General features: G+C 42.2%; 1 protein-coding gene across 2 annotated transcripts in view; it reads left to right on the forward strand.

The window, feature by feature from the left end:
- Positions 1-22,671, forward strand: part of LOC137622242 (E3 ubiquitin-protein ligase NRDP1-like) — a 63,180-nt gene that overhangs the window by 32,441 nt on the left and 8,068 nt on the right. Inside the window, exons 4-7 of one of the 2 annotated variants that reach the window (XM_068352746.1) lie at positions 3,345-3,501; positions 11,262-11,393; positions 11,913-12,068; positions 20,045-20,083. In XM_068352746.1, coding sequence (XP_068208847.1) covers positions 3,345-3,501; positions 11,262-11,393; positions 11,913-12,068; positions 20,045-20,083 — 484 coding nt within the window. The remainder of the gene's footprint in view (positions 1-3,344; positions 3,502-11,261; positions 11,394-11,912; positions 12,069-20,044; positions 20,084-22,671) is intronic. The other variant, XM_068352747.1, reaches the window with a different exon arrangement.

Below are 22,671 nucleotides of genomic sequence, written 5' to 3' on the forward strand. Positions count from 1 at the left end.
CCTAGCCAGCAGGACAATGCCCTGGAGGCTGACCATATATACATACAATTGATCAGTGCCCAAGCCTCCTTTCCACCCAAGCTAGGACCAGGAAGGACTGGGCAATGGCTGCTGATGACTCACCAGATAGATCTATAGGCTCTCCAAAAACCCCCATCCTTAGCTCACAAGGACGGTGAGGTTGCGGCGACCAAAGGAACTACCGAGTTTGAGCAGGACTCTTATCCTAGTCTGGCGATCAACAGGCCATTTAATTCCAATGGCCGTTCAAAACGTAGTAAACTATATGAAAAAAGAACATGGTGCCTTGAACTGAACCGACGACCAAAGCTGCCCAAAGGAACATAGTAAGCTGAAGAATAAATTGCCAGATAAATGTGTATTGTATCTCTTAATGGCAATTATTAATAATCCCAAATTATACATGATATTGAAGGATATATGAATAATATTGGCAATTTAGATTACTATGAAAAAGTGTTCATGTCCTAGCATAAAGCAAAATAATAATAAAAGCTAGATGATTGGCTGTCCATAATGTGAAAGACTGCATCATAATGCAAAAGCTATCAGAGACTGTGATGTCATCTCAAGGTGACGTCCTCAACAGAAAATAAATATCATTGCTACATACATACATATACCAAAGGCACTTCCCCCGATTTTGGGGGGTAGCTGACATCAACAATGAAACAAAACAAAAAAGGGGACCTCTACTCTCTACGTTCCTCCAGCCTAAACAGGGACTCTGGAGGAACGTAGAGAGTAGAGGTCCCCTTTTTTGTTTTGTTTATCATTGCTATTTTAGCTTAATCTCTTTCCTTATAATGCTAAAACAAAGTGATGTACTGGCATTAAATGATAGACATAGACAAAGCATTTAGCCAAAAAAAGGCACCAAAACCAGGAACTCGTAAAAAACTACGGTTCTAATGAAACGAAACTAAATAAACATAAAATAAATGAAGTAAAGAGTTTGTTATGATTCTTCTGACTGATTTAAACCCCTCTGTTCCCTAACTTTTACTCCAATTTTAATATTGGCAGACATCTTTACACCTCCAAAACTTTTGTACTGTGAATTAAATCACTAAACACAGAAAATAAAAACTAAAGGGATCATAGTGGGAACGACTACTTAAATCTAAAGAGTTTTTTACCTTCTTTACCAGCGGAGTCTATCCTGCTGTGTTCTGGTTGTCGGTCTCTTCTTTGCGGATAGGTAGTGATTTAAAGGAGGAAGGGTGTGATTATGTGGGCTGAAAAATCCTCTATATTATTTTAGAGGTTGGCAAGTTGGTACTACTTAATACTGTAGCTTTTTCTATTATTGTTACTATTACTAGCTAAGCTACACTCATAGTTGAAGAAATAGGGTGCTATAAGCCCAAGGGCTCCAACAGTTAAAATAGCCCAGTGATGAAAGGAAATAAAAAAAAACATAAAATAGTGTGCCTGAGTGTACCGTCAAGCAAGAGATATTTAACCCAAGACAGTGAAAGACCATGGTACAGAGGCTGTTCTTTAAACAGCTGTATGATTTTGGACTGTCCTCCTAGAAGAGCTGCTTACCATAGCTAAAGAGTCTGCCATTACCAAAAGAAAAATAGCCACTGAATAATTACAGTGTAGTAGTTAACCCCTTGAGTGAAGAAAAATTTTTCAGATATCTTATTGTCAAGTGTATGAAGAAAGAGAAAGATGTGTAAAGAATAAGCCAGACTACTCGGTTTATTTGTAGGCGAAGGAAAAATGAACTGTAACCAAAAACGGATCCAATTTAGTACTATCTGGCCTGTCAAAAATTCTAATAAATCTCTAGTGGTAGTAGTGTATCTCACCAGGTGGGTGGTGCCTTGGCCAACCTACAAAGAGATAAGTATGGAAATACAGAAATAGATTCTAATTTTAATTTGTTCAATTTTTTTTTTTTTAAATAAGCAATTTCTCTCAAGGTTAAAGTTGAGGTAGAATTTACGGTACATGTGTTGACGGATGTTGCCCTGTTTTCATTTAGTACCAGTAGAAATTTTCCAGCATGGATTGATTATTTTGAGTCCTAGCTACATACAATTTACTTTTACTCTGAAGAAGTAGTGTATTACATGCTCAACTTCGTATAACTCTTGACTCTCAACTGAGTACGTATGCCAAACTATCACCACTCTTTTCATTGTAAGCACAGTACATTGACTCTCAACTGAGTACGTATGCCAAACTATCACCACTCTTTTCATTGTAAGCACAGTACATTGACTCTCAACTGAGTACGTATGCCAAACTATCACCACTCTTTTCATTGTAAGCACAGTACATTGACTCTCAACTGAGTACGTATGCCAAACTATCACCACTTTTCATTGTAAGCACAGTACATTGACTCTCAACTGAGTACGTATGCCAAACTATCACCACTCTTTTCATTGTAAGCACAGTACATTGACTCTCAACTGAGTACGTATGCCAAACTATCACCACTCTTTTCATTGTAAGCACAGTACATTGACTCTCTACTGAGTACGTATGCCAAACTATCACCACTCTTTTCATTGTAAGCACAGTACATTGACTCTCAACTGAGTACGTATGCCAAACTATCACCACTCTTTTCATTGTAAGCACAGTACATTGACTCTCAACTGAGTACGTATGCCAAACTATCACCACTCTTTTCATTGTAAGCACACTACATTGACTCTCAACTGAGTACGTATGCCAAACTATTTATACCACTCTTTTCATTGTAAGCACAGTACATATTCATTTCTATTCTGGCATTGAAGGTTCTTACGAGCTGAAAGAGTGATTCTTATATATATGAAATTTTCAAGGCAATTTTAATTTCTCCAAAATTATGCCTTTTGGTGTATGCATTCTGTTTTGAATTCTTCCTCCTAATGCCAATGATTATTTTTATATGTCAACAGAAGGGCAAATAGCATGTTATTCAAATACTTTGTATTATTTTTTATAGTAATTAAACAACTTTGTTGTAGGAAATTTGAGATTTACTAATAATTTTAATGTCCCTGTTTAGTAATTCCAGAATAACATTTCCTCATTAAACAGATTTGATAATTTACAGGTTATACATCTCGTGTGATAACAATTGATAATTCAGTTTACAGGATATACATCTTGTGTGATAACAATTGATAATTTAATTTACAGGTTATACATCTCGTGTGATAACAATTGATAATTTAATTTACAGGTTATACATCTCGTGTGATAACAATTGATAATTTAATATACAGGTTATACATCTCGTGTGATAACAATTGATGATTTAATTTACAGATTATACATCATCGTGTGATAACAATTGATAATTTAATTTACAGGTTATACATCTCGTGTGATAACAAACCCCATGGCTGCACAGCCGTCTTAAAACTAGATCTCTTGAGTTCGCACTTGGAAGAGTGTGAATTCAACCCCAAACGTCCTGTGCCATGCGAGCAAGGTTGTGGATTGGTTGTCCCCAAGGATGAGCTCAAGGTTAGAGAGTTGATTTGAATTTATGTTCATCTATATTTAACAGATGTGTATGATCATATTTGGTCCCCTTCTGTTTTAATGAGATGGTATTTATTGGGTAGACATTTTTAGTTCATTCTGTAAATTTCTTTTATTTGTTCATGTAATTCATAGGAGTACCTGAGGTGTAAAACTGCATTTAACAAGGTACTACTTTTAAACTTTATTGAAGGTTTTGACAAAAACACTTAGTATACACTCTACAGCTTATAAGCTTCCATAGTTAGGCTTTCAGCCTGTGTATGGTACAAGAGAACAAGAAAACAGGACTCTGAAACTTTGGAAGATAGAAGTACCCATATGTCTGCTGTGTAGCAAAGTAAAAGCTATCAGTACCTCATAGTTTTCAATATTAATCTTACCCGATGATCATGTAGCTGTCAACTCTGTTGCCCGACAGAAATCTACGGTCGGGATACGCCAGCGATCGCTATACAGGTGGGGGTGTACACAACAGCGCCATCTGTGGTCAGGTACTCCAGTACTTCTTGTCAACACCACCTCAATTTTTCCTCTGTCGTGCCACCGGCTAGACCTACTTGGATACGCTGTTGATTCTGGAGTTATTGTTCACGATTTGGTGATGTATTTGCTCTAGAGTTTAGCCTTCGCTATTCAGGAAGCTTTATCATTAGCTTAGCAAGTTTTTGGAATTAATTTGATTTAATTTTGGTGACGAAGAGAGTATGAACTCTCTTTCACTTTTAAATGGCCGACCCTTCCCTTAGACGGAAGTGTTGGTGTCGAAGAGAGTATAGACTCTCTTTCTTAATTTTGCTTAACAAAGTTATAGATTTATTTTATATCTCTCCGCCTTTTATAGGCCTCTTCGATTAACTTCCTTTTATTATAAACTTATTAAAATTAATTTTTATGTTTGTTTATATGCGACCTTTCCTAATAGTAGGCGGTCTTTTCTTGGAACCGAAGTTAATTAACATTGAGCCCGTCATTTCGTTTTTACCTGTTAACATTTTATGCTATTTTAATGTTTTTGAAAGAATTTCTTTGATAGTCTCGTACTGTTTTCAAAGTTGAACTTACGTTTTGTTTTGTCTCCGCAGTTGTTGACGTTCAGAACGTTCAACTTGCGCTCTATCGTTACGATAGAGAGAGAGTATTCACGGTTTCACGTTGCAGTAAGAGTAAACCGATTCTAGCGTTTTGTTCATTCTTTCTTAGCTTAAATGGTTTTAATTCTAATAAAGGAACTTTTTATTTGGGAAATCTTTCAGTTTTTTTCCTTTAACAATAATATGTTTTAACGATATATATAATTGGGCTCATCTCTCAGGTTCTAAGTCAAGAGAGAGAGAGAGAGAGATAGAGACGGAGGGAGAGAGAGGAGGATAAACGTTTCGTTCAAGCGGGTAACGTTGTTATCGTTTTTGCTCTTCTCCCTAGTCTCTTTAGGGGAAGAAGGTAAACGTTTCTAGAGTTTTATTCTTGTTCCCAGGCTTTATGCGGTGAGAGATTTTAAACGTAGTTTATTTGATCTAGTGTTTAGTCTCTTTTCCAGCCACTGAATTTTTTATCTTTCATTATGTTTTTCTGTTACATTGTAATACTGTTTTCGCAATTACTAACTTTTAATGAAGGATAGAATTGCGTGTTTCAGGTACAAACCACTTAAAGTTTCGAGTTCAGTGAAATAAGTGCAAACAGAAATTCAAAAGTGATAAAGTGATAAGCGCAAAGTGTTACAGTGTTGCGTTCGAGGGTTCGTCTGTTCGTGCCAGTTGTTCGCCTAGTCTGGGACCTCTTACAAGCTCCCAAGCCCAGGGGAGAAGTAACGTCGAAGGACTTATGGGTTCATCAGGCCTTGATCGACGAACAGACGTTTCCCTCCGTGGTTTCGGGTGTACCCACTCACGTAGCCGACGTGATCACCCCACCCACACAAAGACGAGAGAGCCCATTTATTCCTCGTCTGCGGAAGAGGTTTCTCGCAGAAACCATGGACCAAATCTTGCAGCTTTTAAGTGCAAGTCGGTCCCTTCCGCGCAAGTCCAACTCCTAGGTGTAGCCATTGGCACTGGGTCAGTTCGGACTTGCTGCAGTACGACAACTGCACACCTCCCAGAGAGGCAAGGTGGTACCGCAACAGGCAGTAACTCCGTCTGTTGCCGCACCAGCTGTTTTAGACCCTCAGTCTCAACGGACAGTAGCTCCGTTTGTTGTTGTCTTTCATAGACCCTAGTGGTCCATGCTGCAGACTATACAGTCTCAGCTTGCTCCTTCATACAGGAGTATCATGCTGGAAGGTTGACAATGTAGCCTGTTAACCTACAACCCGCCGAGGTTGTGCGCTCAGCAGATACTGCGGCTGCCTGCTCCCACCCTCCACCTGTGAGAGCTCCACCTCCGATGCGCAGTCCACCCTGCCAGACGCATGTTCTTGCTGCGCCTCCTGCTTTCATGCGTGAGTTGCCGCATCGGGAGTTGCCGGGTTCCAGCACTATGAGGCAACCTCCTCAACCCATGAGGCAGGAGCTTCATGCTATGCGGCAACCTCCTCTACCCATGAGGCAGGAGCCTCATGCTATGAGGAGCCTCATGCTATGCGGCATCCTCCTCAACCCATGAGGCAGGAGCCTCATGCTATGCGGCAACCTCCTCTACCCTTGAGGCAGGAGCCTCATGCTATGCGGCATCCTCCTCAACCCATGAGGCAGGAGCCTCATGCTATGCGGCATCCTCCTCAACCCATGAGGCAGGAGCCTCATGCTATGAGGAGCCTCATGCTATGCGGCATCCTCCTCAACCCATGAGGCAGGAGCCTCATGCTATGCGGCAACCTCCTCTACCCATGAGGCAGGAGCCTCATGCTATGCGGCATCCTCCTCAACCCATGAGGCAGGAGCCTCATGCTATGCGGCATCCTCCTCAACCCATGAGGCAGGAGCCTCATGCTATGAGGAGCCTCATGCTATGAGGAGCCTCATGCTATGCGGCATCCTCCTCAAACCATGAGGCAGGAGCCTCATGCTATGCGGCAACCTCCTCAACCCATGAGGCAGGAGCCTCATACTATGCGGCATCCTCCTCAACCCATGCGGCATGAGCCTCATCCCTTGCAGCATGAGCCTCATCCCATGCAGCATGAGCCTCATACCATGCAGCATGAGCCTCATCCCATGCAGCATGAGCCTCATCCCATGCAGCATAAGCCGCATGCCATGCAACATGCTCTGCATACCTTACAGCATGCTCTACATACAGCATGCTCTGCAAACCTTACAGCATGCTCTGCATACCTTACCGCATGCTCCTCAGTCACACATCTTTGGTTGTTGCCAACTCACAAGACTGTCAAGCAGTTTCATAACGTTGCCTTCTGGTCTGCTGCTTTTGCACCAGTGAAACCCTCACTGAGAGAACTTAGCTTTTCTCGGATATGGTTCCTGTAGATGAGAAAGTGCTATTCTCCCTCCTTCTGATATTCCCTTGAGGACTCTGTCATTTGGAGAGGAGCCTTAAGCTGCTTAGCCTCCTATGGACTTTTATTTAAGCATAACATGCTTCCAGGGAGGGTAATGGTTCCGCTTCAGTCGCTAACCCCGTCTGTTGCCACACCTGCTCCCATAGACCTTGAGCTTTGTTGCAAGACATGCAGTCCAAGCTTAGTCCTTGTTAGAGGATTTTTTGTTTACGGAGTCAGTGTGTCACTGGGAAGACGTTCAACAACCAGCAGAAGTGACTTGTTGTGACGCAGTGCGGCAACCTCAGCAACCCGATAAGGAGTTGTCTGTACGACCCAGACAGTCTAGACAGTTTCGGGTTGTCGCTGTATTTCCTCGCTTCCCCATGGTTGACAGTTCACAGACTGTGCAGCAGTACCATGATCTTGTGTCCGGCTCCGTCAGACGACTGGCTTTTAAGAGCTCCCACAAGTCGTCGCTGTCTGGAGATTCTCAGATGGACTATGGATCTGACCAAGGAACTGGGCCTCCTGGTCAATTTTGAGGAGTCCCAGCTCGTCCCATCCCAGACCATTGTCTACCTGGGTATGGAGCTTCAGAGTCGAGCTTTTCGGGCTTTTCCGTCGTCCCCAAGGATCTACCAAGCCCTAGAATGCATCCAGAGCATGCTGAGAAGGAACCGATGCTCAGTCAGGTAGTGGATGAGTCTAACAGGGACACTTTCATCGCTGGCCCTGTTCATCGAGTTAGGGAGACTCCACCTCCGCCCCCTTCAGTATCATCTAGCTGCTCACTGGATAAAGGACATGACGCTAGAGACGATCTCAGTTCCTGTTTCCGAAGAGAGGAGGTCTACTCTAACGTGGTGAAAGAACAGCTTTCTTCTCAAGGAAGTCTACCTTTGGCTGTTCAGAAACCCGACCGCCGTCTCTTCTCGGAAGCATCAGACACGGGCTGGGGTGCGACTTTGGACGGACAGGAATGCTCGGGAACATGGAATCAGGAGCAAAGGACACTTCACATCAATTGCAAGGAGCTGTTGGCGGTTCATCTGGCCTTGATAAACTTCGAGTCCCTCCAGCTTAACAAGGTGGTGGAGGTGGACTCTGACAACACCACAGCCTTGGCTTACATCTCCAAGCAGGGAGGGACTCATTCGTGGAAGTTGTTCTAGATCGCAAGGGACCTCCTCATCTGGTCAAAAGATCGAAAGCTCACGCTGGTAACGAGGTTCATTCAGGGCGATATGAATGTCATGGCAGATCGCCTCAGCCGGAAGGGTCAGGTCATCCCCACAGAGTGGACCCTTCACAAGAATGTTTGCAGCAGACTTTGGGCCCTGTGGGGTCAGCCAACCATAGATCTGTTCGCTACCTCGATAACCTAGAGGCTCCCGTTGTATTGTTCTCCGATTCCAGACCCAGCAGCAGTTCACGTGGATGCTTTTCTGCTGGATTGGTCCCATCTCGACCTGTATGCATTCCCGCCGTTCAAGATTGTCAACAGGGTACTTCAGAAGTTCGCCTCTCGCAAAGGGACACGGCTGACGTTGGTTGGCTCCGCTCTGGCCCGCGAGAGAATGGTTCATAGAGGTACTGCAATGGCTGGTCGACATTCCCAGGACTCTTCCTCTAGGAGTGGACCTTCTACGTCAACCTCACGTAAAGAAGGTACACCCAAACCTCCACGCTCTTCGTCTGACGGCCTTCAGACTTTCGAAAGACTCTCAAGAGCTAGGGGCTTTTCGAAGGAGGCAGCCAGAGCGATTGCCAGAACAAGGAGGACATCCACTCTCAGAGTCTATCAGTCTAAAGGGGAAGTCTTCCGAAGCTGGTACAAGGCCAATGCAGTTTCCTCAACCAGTACCACTGTAACCCAGATTGCTGACTTCCTGTTACATCTAAGGAACGTAAGATCCCTTTCAGCTCCTACGATCAAGGGTTACAGAAGTATGTTGGCAGCGGTTTTCCGCCACAGAGGCTTGGATCTTTCCACCAACAAAGATCTACAGGACCTCCTTAGGTCTTTTGAGACCTCAAAGGAACGTCGGTTGTCCACTCCAGGCTGGAATCTAGACGTGGTCCTAAGGTTCCTTATGTCATCAAGATTTGAACCTCTCCAATCAGCCTCTTTTAAGGACCTCACATTAAAAACTCTTTTCCTCGTGTGCTTGACAACAGCTAAAAGAGTAAGTGAGATCCACGCCTTCAGCAGGAACATAGTTTTCACATCTGAAACGGCTACATGTTCCTTGCAGCTCGGTTTTTTGCTAAAACGAGCTTCCTTCACGTCCTTGGCCTAAGTCGTTCGAGATCCCAAGCCTGTCCAACTTGGTAGGGAACGAACTGGAGAGAGTACTTTGCCCAGTTAGAGCTCTTAGGTTCTATCTAAAAAGGTCATAACCTTTACGAGGACAATCAGAAGCCTTATGGTGTGCTATCAAGAAGCCTTCTCTTCCAAGGTCTAAGAACTCAGTTTCTTACTAAATCAGGCTTCTGATTAGGGAAGCACATTCTCATCTGAAGGAAGAAGACCTTGCTTTGCTGAAGGTAAGGACACATGAAGTGAGAGCTGTGGCTACTTCAGTGGCCTTCAAACAGAACCGTTCTCTGCAGAGTGTTATGGATGCAACCTATTGGAGAAGCAAGTCAGTGTTCGCATCATTCTATCTCAAAGATGTCCAGTCTCTTTACGAGAACTGCTACACCCTGGGACCATTCGTAGCAACGAATGCAGTAGTAGGCGGGGGCTCAGCCACTACATTCCCATAATCCCATAACCTTTTTAACCTTTCTCTTGAATACTTTTTATGGGATGTACGGTCGGCTAAGAAGCCTTCCACATCCTTGTTGATTTGGCGGGTGGTCAATTCTTTCTTGAGAAGCGCCGAGGTTAAAGGTTGTGATGAGGTCCTTTAGTATGGGTTGCAGCCCTTTATACTTCAGCACCTAAGAGTCGTTCAGCATCCTAAGAGGACCGCTACGCTCAGTAAGGAAGACGTACTTAATAAAGGCAGAGTAATGGTTCAAGTCGTCTTCCTTACCAGGTACTTATTTATTTTATGTTATTTTTGAATAACTAATAAAATGAAATACGGGATACTTAGCTTCTTTGTTAACATGTATGCTGGTCTCCACCCACCACCCTGGGTGTGAATCAGCTACATGATCATCGGGTAAGATTAATATTGAAAAATGTTATTTTCATTAGTAAAATAAATTTTTGAATATACTTACCCGATGATCATGATTTAATTGACCCACCCTTCCTCCCCATAGAGAACCAGTGGACCGAGGAAAAAATTGAGGTGGTGTTGACAAGAAGTACTGGAGTACCTGACCACAGATGGCGCTGTTGTGTACACCCCCACCTGTATAGCGATCGCTGGCGTATCCCGACCGTAGATTTCTGTCGGGCAACAGAGTTGACAGCTACATGATCATCGGGTAAGTATATTCAAAAATTTATTTTACTAATGAAAATAACATATTTTTGCACTCTTTATTATTGGTAGACTCTCATTTGCCTGTAGTCCATCGGTCTCCTCCCACTTTATATGGACTGTCACAGTTAGTTGTGTTCTTGAGACCTCTGCAAAGGTCTCCAGTTCCAAAATTACATGGCCTTCTTTTTGCTTTGTCTTCACTATTCTCTTGTCTTATACATTTTGGTCATCAACATCCCGTTTTACTTTTCCAGAGGATCAACAGGGCTATCTTCTATTCCTTATGTTCCTTTCTATTTATCACAAGATTACTCTTTCTCACTGTATTACAATCTTCCTTCCTTTTAAATTGTAAGGCCTCTTTAACCAATTCTGCCTTCTGCTTGCAACAATCCCTTGTGGCCTACTTATTTGCAGTCCTTTGTAACTTCCTTCATTTCTATGATGAATAATAGGATTTGGTGCTTATATTTCATAGTCAAGACCTTAAATGATTTTGTCTTTATAGTTTGCACCATTGTTGCAAAAATTACATTCAAATTGATTATGATTTTATAGTTTTATAATTTGAAGCATCTGGAAAATTATCTGTTGTGAATAGATGGATTAGAAACAGTTATAGGTGATAAGTTCTGGCTTTGTGCTTTTTACAATATTATGCAAGTCTCATATGCTTCTGTTATCAAAAATATATTAGATTAAGGGAAGTTATTTAATTTAGACAAGACATTCAGAGAGCAGTTATGTTGTGTAAGCGAAGTCTTTGGATAATACATAATTATTTCATTCTACTGTTCGTATTTAGGAATAATATTTTTTCCTATATAGGCTAAATATTGAAACTTAATTTGCAGGACCACAATTGTCTTCGAGAAATGAGGAGTCTAATTCAGAATCAGTCTGGCAAGATTGCTGAGTTGCAGCAAGAGCTGGCAGAGAACAAGTATCAGTTGAATGAACAAAAACGGGAAATACAGCTCCTCAAGGTTAGGAAGAACCATTGAGAATTTTAGTTTATTTTAAGAAATGTCATCGCTACACATTTCTGGTTTTCTGGATTTAGCTTTCATCACTATCAAGAATGAAATATTTTATCTTTTTATTGTTTTTTAGTTTGTAGTATTCTTCCACAACTATAGTCCATTTCTTTTAGCGATGCATATTTGCACCGACTCTCAGCGGTGCCCTTTTAGCTCGGAAAAGTTTCCGGATCGCTGATTGGTTGGACAAGATAATTCTAACCAATCAGCGATCAGGAAACTTTTCCGAGCTAAAAGGGCACCGCCGCGAGTCGGTGCAAATATGCATCGCTAAAAGAAATGGACTATAGTTAAAGATTTATATGTTATATGGATAGTAGATTTGATCCAAGAGTTTAAGGTGTACTGTATTTCCAATAAACCCACTCATTTTTGCAATGAAAGACACGGGCTTGCCGGGTAGGATATTTGGTTTTTGAATCACAATTATTCAAGTAATTTCCAAATGGTTATTTTTTGTCTCAGGATTTTATGAGAGCCATGAGAATCAGTAATCCTCAGATGCGAGCCATTGCGGATCAAATGGAGCAAGATGAGGTGGTGCGATGGGCAAGTTCCCTGGCAAGAGCTAGAGTAACGCGCTGGGGTGGTATGATCTCAACTCCTGATGCCATGCTACAGGTGAGCGTGCAGGTTGTTTTCATTTAATATCTTATCGAACTTGTGTAAATTTTGACACGAAACAGAAACAAACGAGCCACACATGACTTGTTAATAATTTTTTGGAAGTTGTGTCTTGGTATTTTTCATGCTAGTGTAAGATTAATGTATAAGTGTACAATAATGTAATTTAAGAAAGGATGCTGGTCATCATATTTTATGGACTGTATAAACTTTTAATCAATATTGTTATCAAGGAGTCTTATTTTGCAGTTAAATTAAAATGTATTTCTTAACCCTTTTACCCCCAGGCTATTTGGAAATTTCCAACCCATAACCCCCAGGGGTTATTTTTTTTAAAGCACATTTTGCAGTATTTATATATTTTTTAAATTGCTCTAACAGCCTTAATTTTAAATATTTAACTTAGCCGGTGAATATATAATAGCTGCTGCTCAGCGGCTCGACAGAAAACACACTCAAAAACTCGTGAGCGATCGCTATGAAGGTTGCGGGTGTGCCCACCAGCGCCAACTATCGGCCAGATACCACTCCTGCATGTAAACAAACCCTTCAATTCTTCTCTGTCGACCTTGACGACAAGACGTATCAATACTCGCTGTATAACCTGGAGTTTTCTCAGATTTAATTGTTGATGACTTGGATAGTTTTTGAATTCCCCTTTGACTAATTCAAAATGGCTGACCCTTCACAAGTACCTAGATTTCGTAAGTGTAATGCTAGGGACTGTAATAGGCGTCTTCCAAAGGCATCTCTCGACCCACATACTGTGTGTTCCAATTGTCGGGGTAAAACCTGTCAATTGGGAGATCGGTGTGAGGAATGCGTGGGCCTTTCGGAATTCAATTGGCTCGAATACGATAAGTATGCACGTAGGCTAGAGAGAGATAGGGTAAGGAGGAGTTCCTCTAGGTCAGTAGATTTTTCCTCTCCACATGCCCCTGAACCTAATCCTTCCCCTGTAGTGGTTGTACCTAACCCCCCTTCTGGCACTCAGGAACCATCTATGCAAGACATGTTACGTGCTATTCATGCCTTGGGGGAAAGAGTTGAAGCGTTAGCAACTGATCGTAATCAACTCATGGCTGACGTTGAAGAGCTTAAGTGTCAGAGTGCCACAGCGGAAAATAGTGGGAAAGTGATTAGTGCGCAAAGTGTTGTGAACAGTGTTGCGACCGAGGGTTCGTCTGTTCGTGCCTGTCGTTCACCTAGTCCGAGACCTCTTGCAAGCTCCCAAGCCCAGGGGAGAAGTAATGTCGTACGACTTATGGGTTCGAGAGGCCTTGATCAGCGAACAGACGTTCCCTCTATGGTATCAGGCGTATCTCACCAAGATCGCCCCTACCATAAGACGAGAGAGCCCATTTTCTCCTCGTCTTCCGAAGGCTTTTCGCATAAGAAACCGTGGAGCAAGGTTTCTAGGCCCCTTAAGCGAAAGTCGGTCCCTTCAGGACAGGTCCAGCGTCCTGGATGTAGTCATTGGGACAGTTCTGACCCGTTGCAGTCATCGGATGACTGCTCGCCGCCTAAGCAGCAACGTTACACAGGCTCAGAAAGTCTTGGTGTAGGCAAGGTTGTGCCGTCTCAGACGTTAACCCCGTCGTTTACCGCACCCATTCCCGTGGACCCTAAATGGGTTATACTGCAGGACATGCAGACTAAGCTCGCCTCCCTTATGGAAGACTATTCTGCCGATAAGGTTCACGTTGAGCCTAGCCGTTTATCTCATCGAGATCCTGGCCTTCAGCCGCCCAAACGAACCTTTGTGCGTCCTGTTGACGTTGGCGTAGCTAAGTCACGTCAGTCACGATATGTAGAGCCTCACTCGATGCGGTCTCGTGTTGGTTTTCAGCCGCATTTATTTGGACGTTAGGCCACTTACTAATGCTCCTGTTGACGTTCAGGACGTTCGCCAACCTTCGGAGTTGACTTGTTTTGACGCTGAGCGTCAACCACCGCAGTCTAGAGTTGTTTTGACTGCTCAGACTAGGCAGTCAAAACAGTCTCGAGTGGACGCCGAGCGTCCTCACGCACCTGTTGTTGTTGACAGTTCACAGACTGTTAAGCAGTTACACGACGTTGCGTCCTGGTCCGCTACTAATGCACCAGTGCGTGTGGATGCTGCGTGTCAAGCATTGCCAACCCCTTTGCTTGTTTCTCAGCAGTTGTCAGATGAGGATCCTTCAGATGAGGACGTTGCTGACCCTCAGCATGATGATCATCCTTCGGATGTAGACGAACCCAGAACAGTTCTTCCATCAATGGACTTTAAGAAAGTCATGTTAATTTTTAAGGAGTTGTTTCCCGATCACTTCGTCGCTGTTGCTCCTCGTTCGCCGCCGTCTGAGTTTGTTCTAGGCGTACCTGCTAACATGCCAGCCTTTACAAAACTTGTGCTCTCTCGCTCTTCCAAGAGAGCTTTACGGCTTTTAGGCGACTGGTTGGAAACCAAGAGGAGTTTGGGGAAGACAGCCTTTGCCTTCCCTCCGTCTAAACTCTCATCTAGATCGAGCGTCTGGTATGCCACGGGAGAAGTTCTCGGCTTGGGAGTCCCTGCCTCTGCCCAGGGCGACTTCTCAAGCCTTGTAGACTCTCCCCGCCGCCTAGCCATGAGACGCTCGAAGATTAGTTGGTCCTCCTCGGACCTTGACCATCTGCTGGAAGGCATTTACAGAGCCTTTGAAGTTTTCAACTTCCTTGACTGGTGTTTGGGAGCCTTAAGTAGGAAAATCTCATCGGCTGATAGAGATGTCTCCTTACTGATTATGTCCTGTATGGATAAAGCCATCCGCGATGGTTCCAATGAGCTCTCCTCCTCTTTTACGTCGGGAGTCTTAAAGAAGCGAGAGTCCCTTTGCTCTTTTCTGTCAGCAGGAGTTACTCCCTGTCAGAGATCTGAACTGCTCTTTGCTCCCTTATCAAAGTTTTTGTTCCCGCAACAATTGGTTAAGGACATAGCTTCTTCACTCGTGCAGAAGGACACCCATGACTTGGTTGCGTCCTCTGCTCGCAAAGGGACTCCTTCGACATCCTTTTCTGCAAGACCTAGGATAGACACTCCGGCGTCCAGATTTATTCCGCCCTTTCGTGGCAGAGCTCCCAGCAGGGGAAGTACTCGTGCCGAGGGAAAGAGAGGAAAGAAGAGAGGAGCCAAGTCCTCACGTGGCAGAGTCTGACTGCCCGCAGCCTCAGACAGCAGTAGGAGCCAGACTGAAGAACTTCTGGCAAGCCTGGGAGAAGAGGGGCGCAGACCAACAATCTGTGAGGTTGCTCAGAGAGGGGTACAAAATTCCATTTGTACGCAAACCTCCTCTAGCGACTTCCCCCATCGACCTCTCTCCCAGGTACCGAGAGGAGTCAAGGAGACAAGCCCTGAACCTAGAAGTGTGTCTTTTGCTAGAGAAGGGAGCGGTGGTGAAAGTCTCGGACCTTCAATCACCGGGGTTTTACAACCGTCTCTTCCTAGTACCGAAGAAGACAGGAGGTTGGAGACCGGTGCTAGACGTCAGTGCACTCAACGTCTTTGTTACGAAGACAAAGTTCACCATGGAGACCACGAAATCAGTCTTAGCAGCGGTCAGAAAGGGAGACTGGATGGTCTCTCTCGACCTAAGAGACGCATACTTCCACATCCCCATACACCCAGATTCCCAACCTTTTCTGAGGTTTGTTTTCAACAATTTGGTATACCAGTTTCGGGCCCTGTGCTTTGGCCTAAGTCCTGCTCCTCTCGTGTTTACGAGGCTTATGAGGAATGTAGCAAAATTCCTCCATTTATCGGGAATCCGAGCCTCCCTGTACTTGGACGACTGGCTTCTCAGAGCCTCGTCCAGTCATCGCTGTCTGCAGGATCTTCATTGGACATTGGATCTGACCAAGGAATTGGGACTTTTGGTCAACCTAGAAAAGTCCCAGCTGATTCCATCCCAAACTATACTGTATTTAGGGATGGAGATTCGCAGTCCAGTTTTTCGGGCTTTTCCGTCTGCCCCCCGAATAGAGCAAGCCCTGCTCAAAGTCCAACTGATGTTGAAGAGAGAACGATGCTCAGTCAGGAATTGGATGAGTCTAGTAGGAACTTTATCATCCCTGGAGCAGTTTGTCTCGCTAGGAAGGCTACACCTTCGACCTCTCCAGTTCCATCTAGCTTTTCACTGGAAAAAGGACAAGACGTTAGAGACGGTCTCAATCCTGATCTCCGAACCAGTAAAGGCATGCCTGAATTGGTGGAACGACAATATCAGTCTGAGAGAGGGACTTTCCCTAGCAGTTCAGAACCCAAACCACGTACTATTCTCAGACGCGTCGGATTTGGGTTGGGGTGCGACCCTGGACGGTCGGGAATGCTCAGGTCTGTGGACCTCAAGTCAGAGGAGCATGCACATCAACGGCAAGGAGCTTTTGGCAGTCCACCTGGCCTTGATGAACTTCGAGAGTCTCCTTCAAAACAAAGTGGTAGAGATCAACTCCGACAATACCACAGCCTTGGCATACATTTCCAAGCAAGGAGGCACCCACTCCCTGACGCTGTACGAGATCGCAAGGGACCTGCTCATTTGGTCAAGAGATCGAGGCATCTCCCTGTTAACGAGGTTTATCCAGGGCGACTTGAACGTCTTAGCAGACTGCCTCAGTCGGAGGGGTCAGGTAATTCCTACGGAATGGACCCTCCACAAGGACGTGTGCAAGAGTCTTTGGGCGACTTGGGGTCAACCCACCATAGACCTCTTTGCAACCTCGATGACCAAGAGACTTCCAATCTATTGCTCTCCAGTCCCAGACCCAGCAGCAATACACATAGACGCATTTCTTCTAGATTGGTCTCATCTGGACCTATATGCATTCCCACCATTCAAGATTGTCAACAAGGTACTGCAGAAGTTCGCCTCTCACGAAGGGACAAGGTTGACGTTAGTTGCTCCCCTCTGGCCCGCGAGAGAATGGTTCACCGAGGTACTTCGATGGCTGGTAGACTTTCCAAGGAGTCTTCCTCTAAGAGTAGATCTGTTACGTCAGCCCCACGTAAAGAATGTACACCAAAGCCTCCCCGCTCTTCGTCTGACTGCCTTCAGACTATCGAAAGACTCTCTAGAGCTCGAGGCTTTTCGAAGGAGGCAGCCAGTGCGATTGCAAGAGCAAGGAGAGCTTCTACCATTAGAGTTTACCAGTCGAAGTGGGAAGTCTTCCGAGACTGGTGCAAGTCAGCATCTGTATCCTCGTCCAGTACCTCTGTAGCCCAAATCGCTGATTTTCTCTTACACCTGAGAAAAGTTCGCTCCCTTTCAGCTACCACGATCAAGGGCTACAGGAGCATGTTGGCTTCGGTCTTTCGGCATAGAGGCTTAGATCTTTCCAACAATAAAGATCTACAAGATCTCCTTAAGTCTTTTGAAACCTCTAAGGAACGTCGTTTGGCTACTCCTGGATGGAACTTAGACGTGGTCCTAAGGTTCCTGATGTCAGACAGGTTTGAGCCATTACATTCAGCCTCCCTGAAGGATCTCACTCTTAAGACTCTTTTCCTGGTGTGCTTGGCCTCGGCTAAAAGAGTCAGTGAACTTCATGCCTTCAGTAAGAACATCGGCTTTTCTACAGAAAAAGCCACTTGTTCACTTCAACTTGGTTTCCTGGCCAAAAATGAATTGCCTTCTCGTCCTTGGCCTAAATCTTTTGATATTCCTTGCTTATCAGAGATCGTAGGCAACGAACTGGAAAGAGTGTTATGTCCCGTTAGAGCTCTTAAGTTCTATTTAGCTCGTACTAAGCCATTACGAGGTAAATCTGAAGCGTTATGGTGTTCGGTTAAGAAACCATCCTTACCTATGTCAAAGAATGCTTTGTCATATTTTATCAGATTTTTAATACGAGAAGCTCATTCCCACTTGAATGAGGAAGACCAATCTTTGCTTAAGGTTAAGACGCACGAAATTAGAGCTATAGCAACCTCCGTGGCCTTCAAGCAAAATAGATCTCTGCAAAGTATCATGGACGCGACTTTTTGGAGAAGCAAGTCAGTGTTCGCGTCATTTTACTTAAAAGATGTCCAGACTCTTTACGAGGACTGCTACACACTAGGTCCATTCGTTGCAGCGAGTGCAGTAGTGGGTGAGGGTTCTACCACTACACTTTCCTAATTCCAATATCCTTTTTAATCTGTCTCTTGAAATGTTTTTAATATTGTTTTTTATGGGTTGTACGGAAGGCTAAGAAGCCTTTCGCATCCTGGTTGATTTGGCGGGTGGTCAAAGTCATTTCTTGAGAGCGCCCAGATTAGGGGTTTGATGAGGTCCTGTTAGTATGGGTTGCAACCCTTCATACTTCAGCTCCTGGGAGTCTTTCAGCATCCTAAGAGGATCGCTGGGCTTCGTGAGGAAGACAGACTTACAAGGCAGAGTAATCGTCTAAGTCAACTTCCTTACCAGGTACCTATATATTTTGGTTTTGTTATATTGATAACTGTCAAAAACTCTTAGCTTATACACTGTAAACTTAATTAACTCTGGTCTCTACCCACCGCCTTGGGTGTGAATCAGCTATTATATATTCACCGGCTAAGTTAAATATTTAAAAATGATATTTTAATTATAAAATAAATTTTTGAATATACTTACCCGGTGAATATATAAATTAAAGGCCCTCCCTTCCTCCCCAATAGAGACGCAGCGGGATGAGAAGAATTGATAGGTTTGTTTACATGCAGGAGTGGTATCTGGCCGATAGTTGGCGCTGGTGGGCACACCCGCAACCTTCATAGCGATCGCTCGCGAGTTTTTGAGTGTGTTTTCTGTCGAGCCGCTGAGCAGCAGCTATTATATATTCACCGGGTAAGTATATTCAAAAATTTATTTTATAATTAAAATATCATTTTTTGTCAGAGAGAGGTCAAGTTGGTCTCATTCTCTTGGAAAATGTCTGAAGTTTCTCAAAAAATTATCAAAAATATGCAAAAAAAAAAAAATTTAAACAGCAGTTTTTTGCAAGAACGTACCGTTATGTCCATGGGGGTAAAGGGATGAGTTTTGTGAAATGTACCAGTACGTCCTTTGGGGGTAAAAGGGTTAATTAATAGATGTTCCTGTTGTAAAAAAACGCTGGGGAATCATGTGTGTTGAATATAGTTTAATTTTTTTCTTTTAAATTCAATAAAACTTCCCTGAAGTTCATTTGCTATTCATCCTTCTTATGAATAGCCTAGAAAAAATAGTAATAAGAATGAAACTTTGTAAAGATGTATATACAATACTACCATTTTCCTGAGAGAAAGATACACTGGGAGATAGCTCTAGTTAAGAATCTAGTCCTCAAAACACCATTTCCATCTTGGTTTCACATTTGTGTAAGTGGCCGCTCCAAGGCCTGTCACATTCAAACAGATTCACGGTGGCTGCAAGCTAGGTCCTTTTTCTGTGCTTTCTTACTTTATAATCGAGTATATACAGTACAACTAAATAAGAATTACGGCTTCTTTAACAAGAGTTTGCGCAGATTGTAAAGTAAATATTGTAAGCTAATACTGTATTGGCGAAATTAATCCTTATTCATTATATGCTGATTATCGAGGATTCACATATTCTTTATTGGTTCGGTGTAGAAAATGTTGCTTTATCTGAAGATTTTATATTCTATCTAAATTTAGTTATGAAGCAAAAGGTAATGAATAAAAATTTAAAAGGTCTACATAACCCAAAGAAGGGAATTTATTTTAGTCTGCCCAACCTTTTAAGAGGGGAATATGTTCTTTTTAACTGCCTAGCCTAAAGAAAGAAATTTAATTTTAATGACCCTAACCTAAAGAAGAAAATTGGCTAATGTTCATAATGGCAGTGAACAGTTAATCAGTTGAACAGTGTGTTCTATATGTTCAGGATCTCCTTTTATATGAATATATGAATGGAGATGTTTCCTGATTATTTTGATTGAAGATGAAACATTTATACATTTTAAGGTATCAGTTTTAATGTTTTTTCTTTTTACAGATCGGGCCTGCAAAAAGGGAAAACGATTCTACTATAAAGGTTACAGATGATTCTTTGGTAGACTTGAAATCTAACATAAATTCAGATGTTACAAAGGATTAGGTGACATTCTGGAGTATTGTTAAGGTTTAAGTTTTTGTTGCATATTAGTTGTGGTCTTGAAAGACAACATTTGTTTCTTGGTCAATTAAGAAAGTATTGTAGATACTTTTAGCTTTTCTAAAAAGGATAATCAAGGAAAATTCTAGAACACAGGGATTTACTTACTCAAGAGTTAGACAAATAAGGTCAGTTTCTTTGGCCATCTACTTTTTTATCACTCATTCACAAAATCAGAAGAGGGTTCTTCGTAGCATAGTGGTCAACAGAATCGGTCTTAAGTTCGTATCCTCCCTTAGAAATATAATTACTGACCTGGGAGTAGTAAGAAGTGTAGTGAATTTCATGTGAAGCAAATTGAAAGCATAATAGGATTTTAGTGAAAAGTACCAGAGATTCGATCTATCTGCAATGTGTAGGAAGAAACTTGATGAATTAAACAAAAGGTACAAACGATTAGCATAAAAACAGTTAGGACAGTGTTAAATTACAGAAAATTTGAAGGGTCAAAACACTCTCTACAATACTGCACTCACGCCGCAGCATCTACAATGTTTACAATGCTTCAAGAAGGCTCAAAGCATAGGCAGAACTTTCCTCGGGCAATTAGTCAATAATTCATAGCACAAATATAATAGGTTCATGAGATGAATACCCATCCATGGTAATGTTTCATACAGGTTAAAAGTGGGTGGATTCATTATACAGCTAAACATACGAGAACTCACCTACCTGAAATTTATCTTGTAGCTTTGAGCTTCGGTATTTGGTAAACATTACTTAAAAGAATTAAAGTTATTTTCAGTAAGTATTTGGGTTTGGGTTCACTAATGGCAGAATGGTAATTATTAAAATAAATACATTGGCGGTTGGGTAATTGTAAATACAGTTTCAGTTGTAAGTAAATTTAGAGTGAACAGATCAAACTTGCAGCCATAAATAAAATACAAAAGTACTGTACATTTGATAGCACTACTGTATAGGAATATTTTAAGGTTACTAGTACTCTTATTTGCAAATTAAGACTATGGTATACGAATTACAATAAGAGAACAAAGATGTTTGTATTTCATATTAGATTTAAGGCTAAGGTGTTCCGGTTAGAACTTTGACATGATTGCCCTACTAATGCTAAAAGGATTACCACTGTTCCTCGAATCAAGGGAATGGGGTATTCAGAAAATGAACTTCAAGGAAGTTTCATTGAAATAAAGCCACAGTTGTTCTAACTTCTCTGAACAATACTGTACCTAGAATTCTGGTGAATGAGAAACCCAAATGGCGTTGGTAAATCGTGATCCCATTGTTTACTTAATAGATACCCATCTCACTGAATCTTTCCGGCAAAAACAAATGGTTGTACAATTATCTTTACAAAGTTTCATTTTTATTCATTTTTTTTTTTTTTTTTTTTTACAATAGCAGAGTTATTCTCACGAAGGGTGAATGGCTTATGAACTTAAGGCAAGTATTGAAATAAATTTTATTTTCAAAATTAGGTTTTTTTTTGCAAGGGCAAACTAATTCCCAAGTAAATTCTATCTGTTTGCATAAGCTTTATTGCCATGCATCTATAACTTTGCATTTTTCTGGTCTTTATCTCTTACTAAACTCGAGAGAAAGTCCTTCTGATATACAAAGCAATAAGCTAAATATGTGACTCATTGGTTTAAACAATTTTATGGGAGTTATACTAATGAATCCACCTCACAAAGAATCCTGTTCAGGACTGTGAGAGGAAAATAGTTCCTTTTGTGGCAGTGTTTTAAACTTTTTATATAACCTTTTTTTTTGTGTATTATTTTCCAGGTGTTTGACCATGCAAGTAGATTTTTAAAAGCCTCACGTGAGATGTATAGTGTTCAGTTGCAAAAGTTTCTAGAACTTTATTCTGATGCTACATGTCTTAATAAATTTTAAATACTGTAGGGTATAATGTAGGTAAAAATGAGGAAGACTTATGTTCACAGAGTTGGTATGATAATAAAAAGAATGATATCCAGTGTATAAAGATTATAATAGCCCAAGGTGAAAGAGCCATTGACAAAAATGCTATGTAATTATGAAGACCTTTGCTTATGACCGAGTAGCATCTTGAGGGCTTCTCTCACTTCACCTCCCCCTTCCAACAGAATCCTAACACTAGTTCCATCCAATACATAAATAGGTGGGGAAAGTGGGAGAATAGATTAAAAGCAAGGACACTTATAGGATACAAGATGGAACATATACAGATACTATATACAGTACCTTCTGTCATCCTGCTTGGTTTTATGACCTAGAGCCTTATACAGTACGAAATTTATCTTGACAGGACAAGTTTATGAATATAAGATATTGAATAAAATGGCACAAATACATGATTTTATGTATTTGATAGGAAAACACATGAAGGACTTAACAAGATTTAGGACTGTTAAATCACAGAAAATTTGTGAGAAAAAGTTGTTTAGAATTATACAGGCAGTTAATTAATAAATCATTATAGGACAATAGGTACACAAGATGAATACCCATCCATGGTAATG

The sequence above is a fragment of the Palaemon carinicauda genome, chromosome 29 (genome assembly GCF_036898095.1).
Source record: "Palaemon carinicauda isolate YSFRI2023 chromosome 29, ASM3689809v2, whole genome shotgun sequence".
Lineage (NCBI taxonomy): Eukaryota > Metazoa > Arthropoda > Malacostraca > Decapoda > Palaemonidae > Palaemon > Palaemon carinicauda.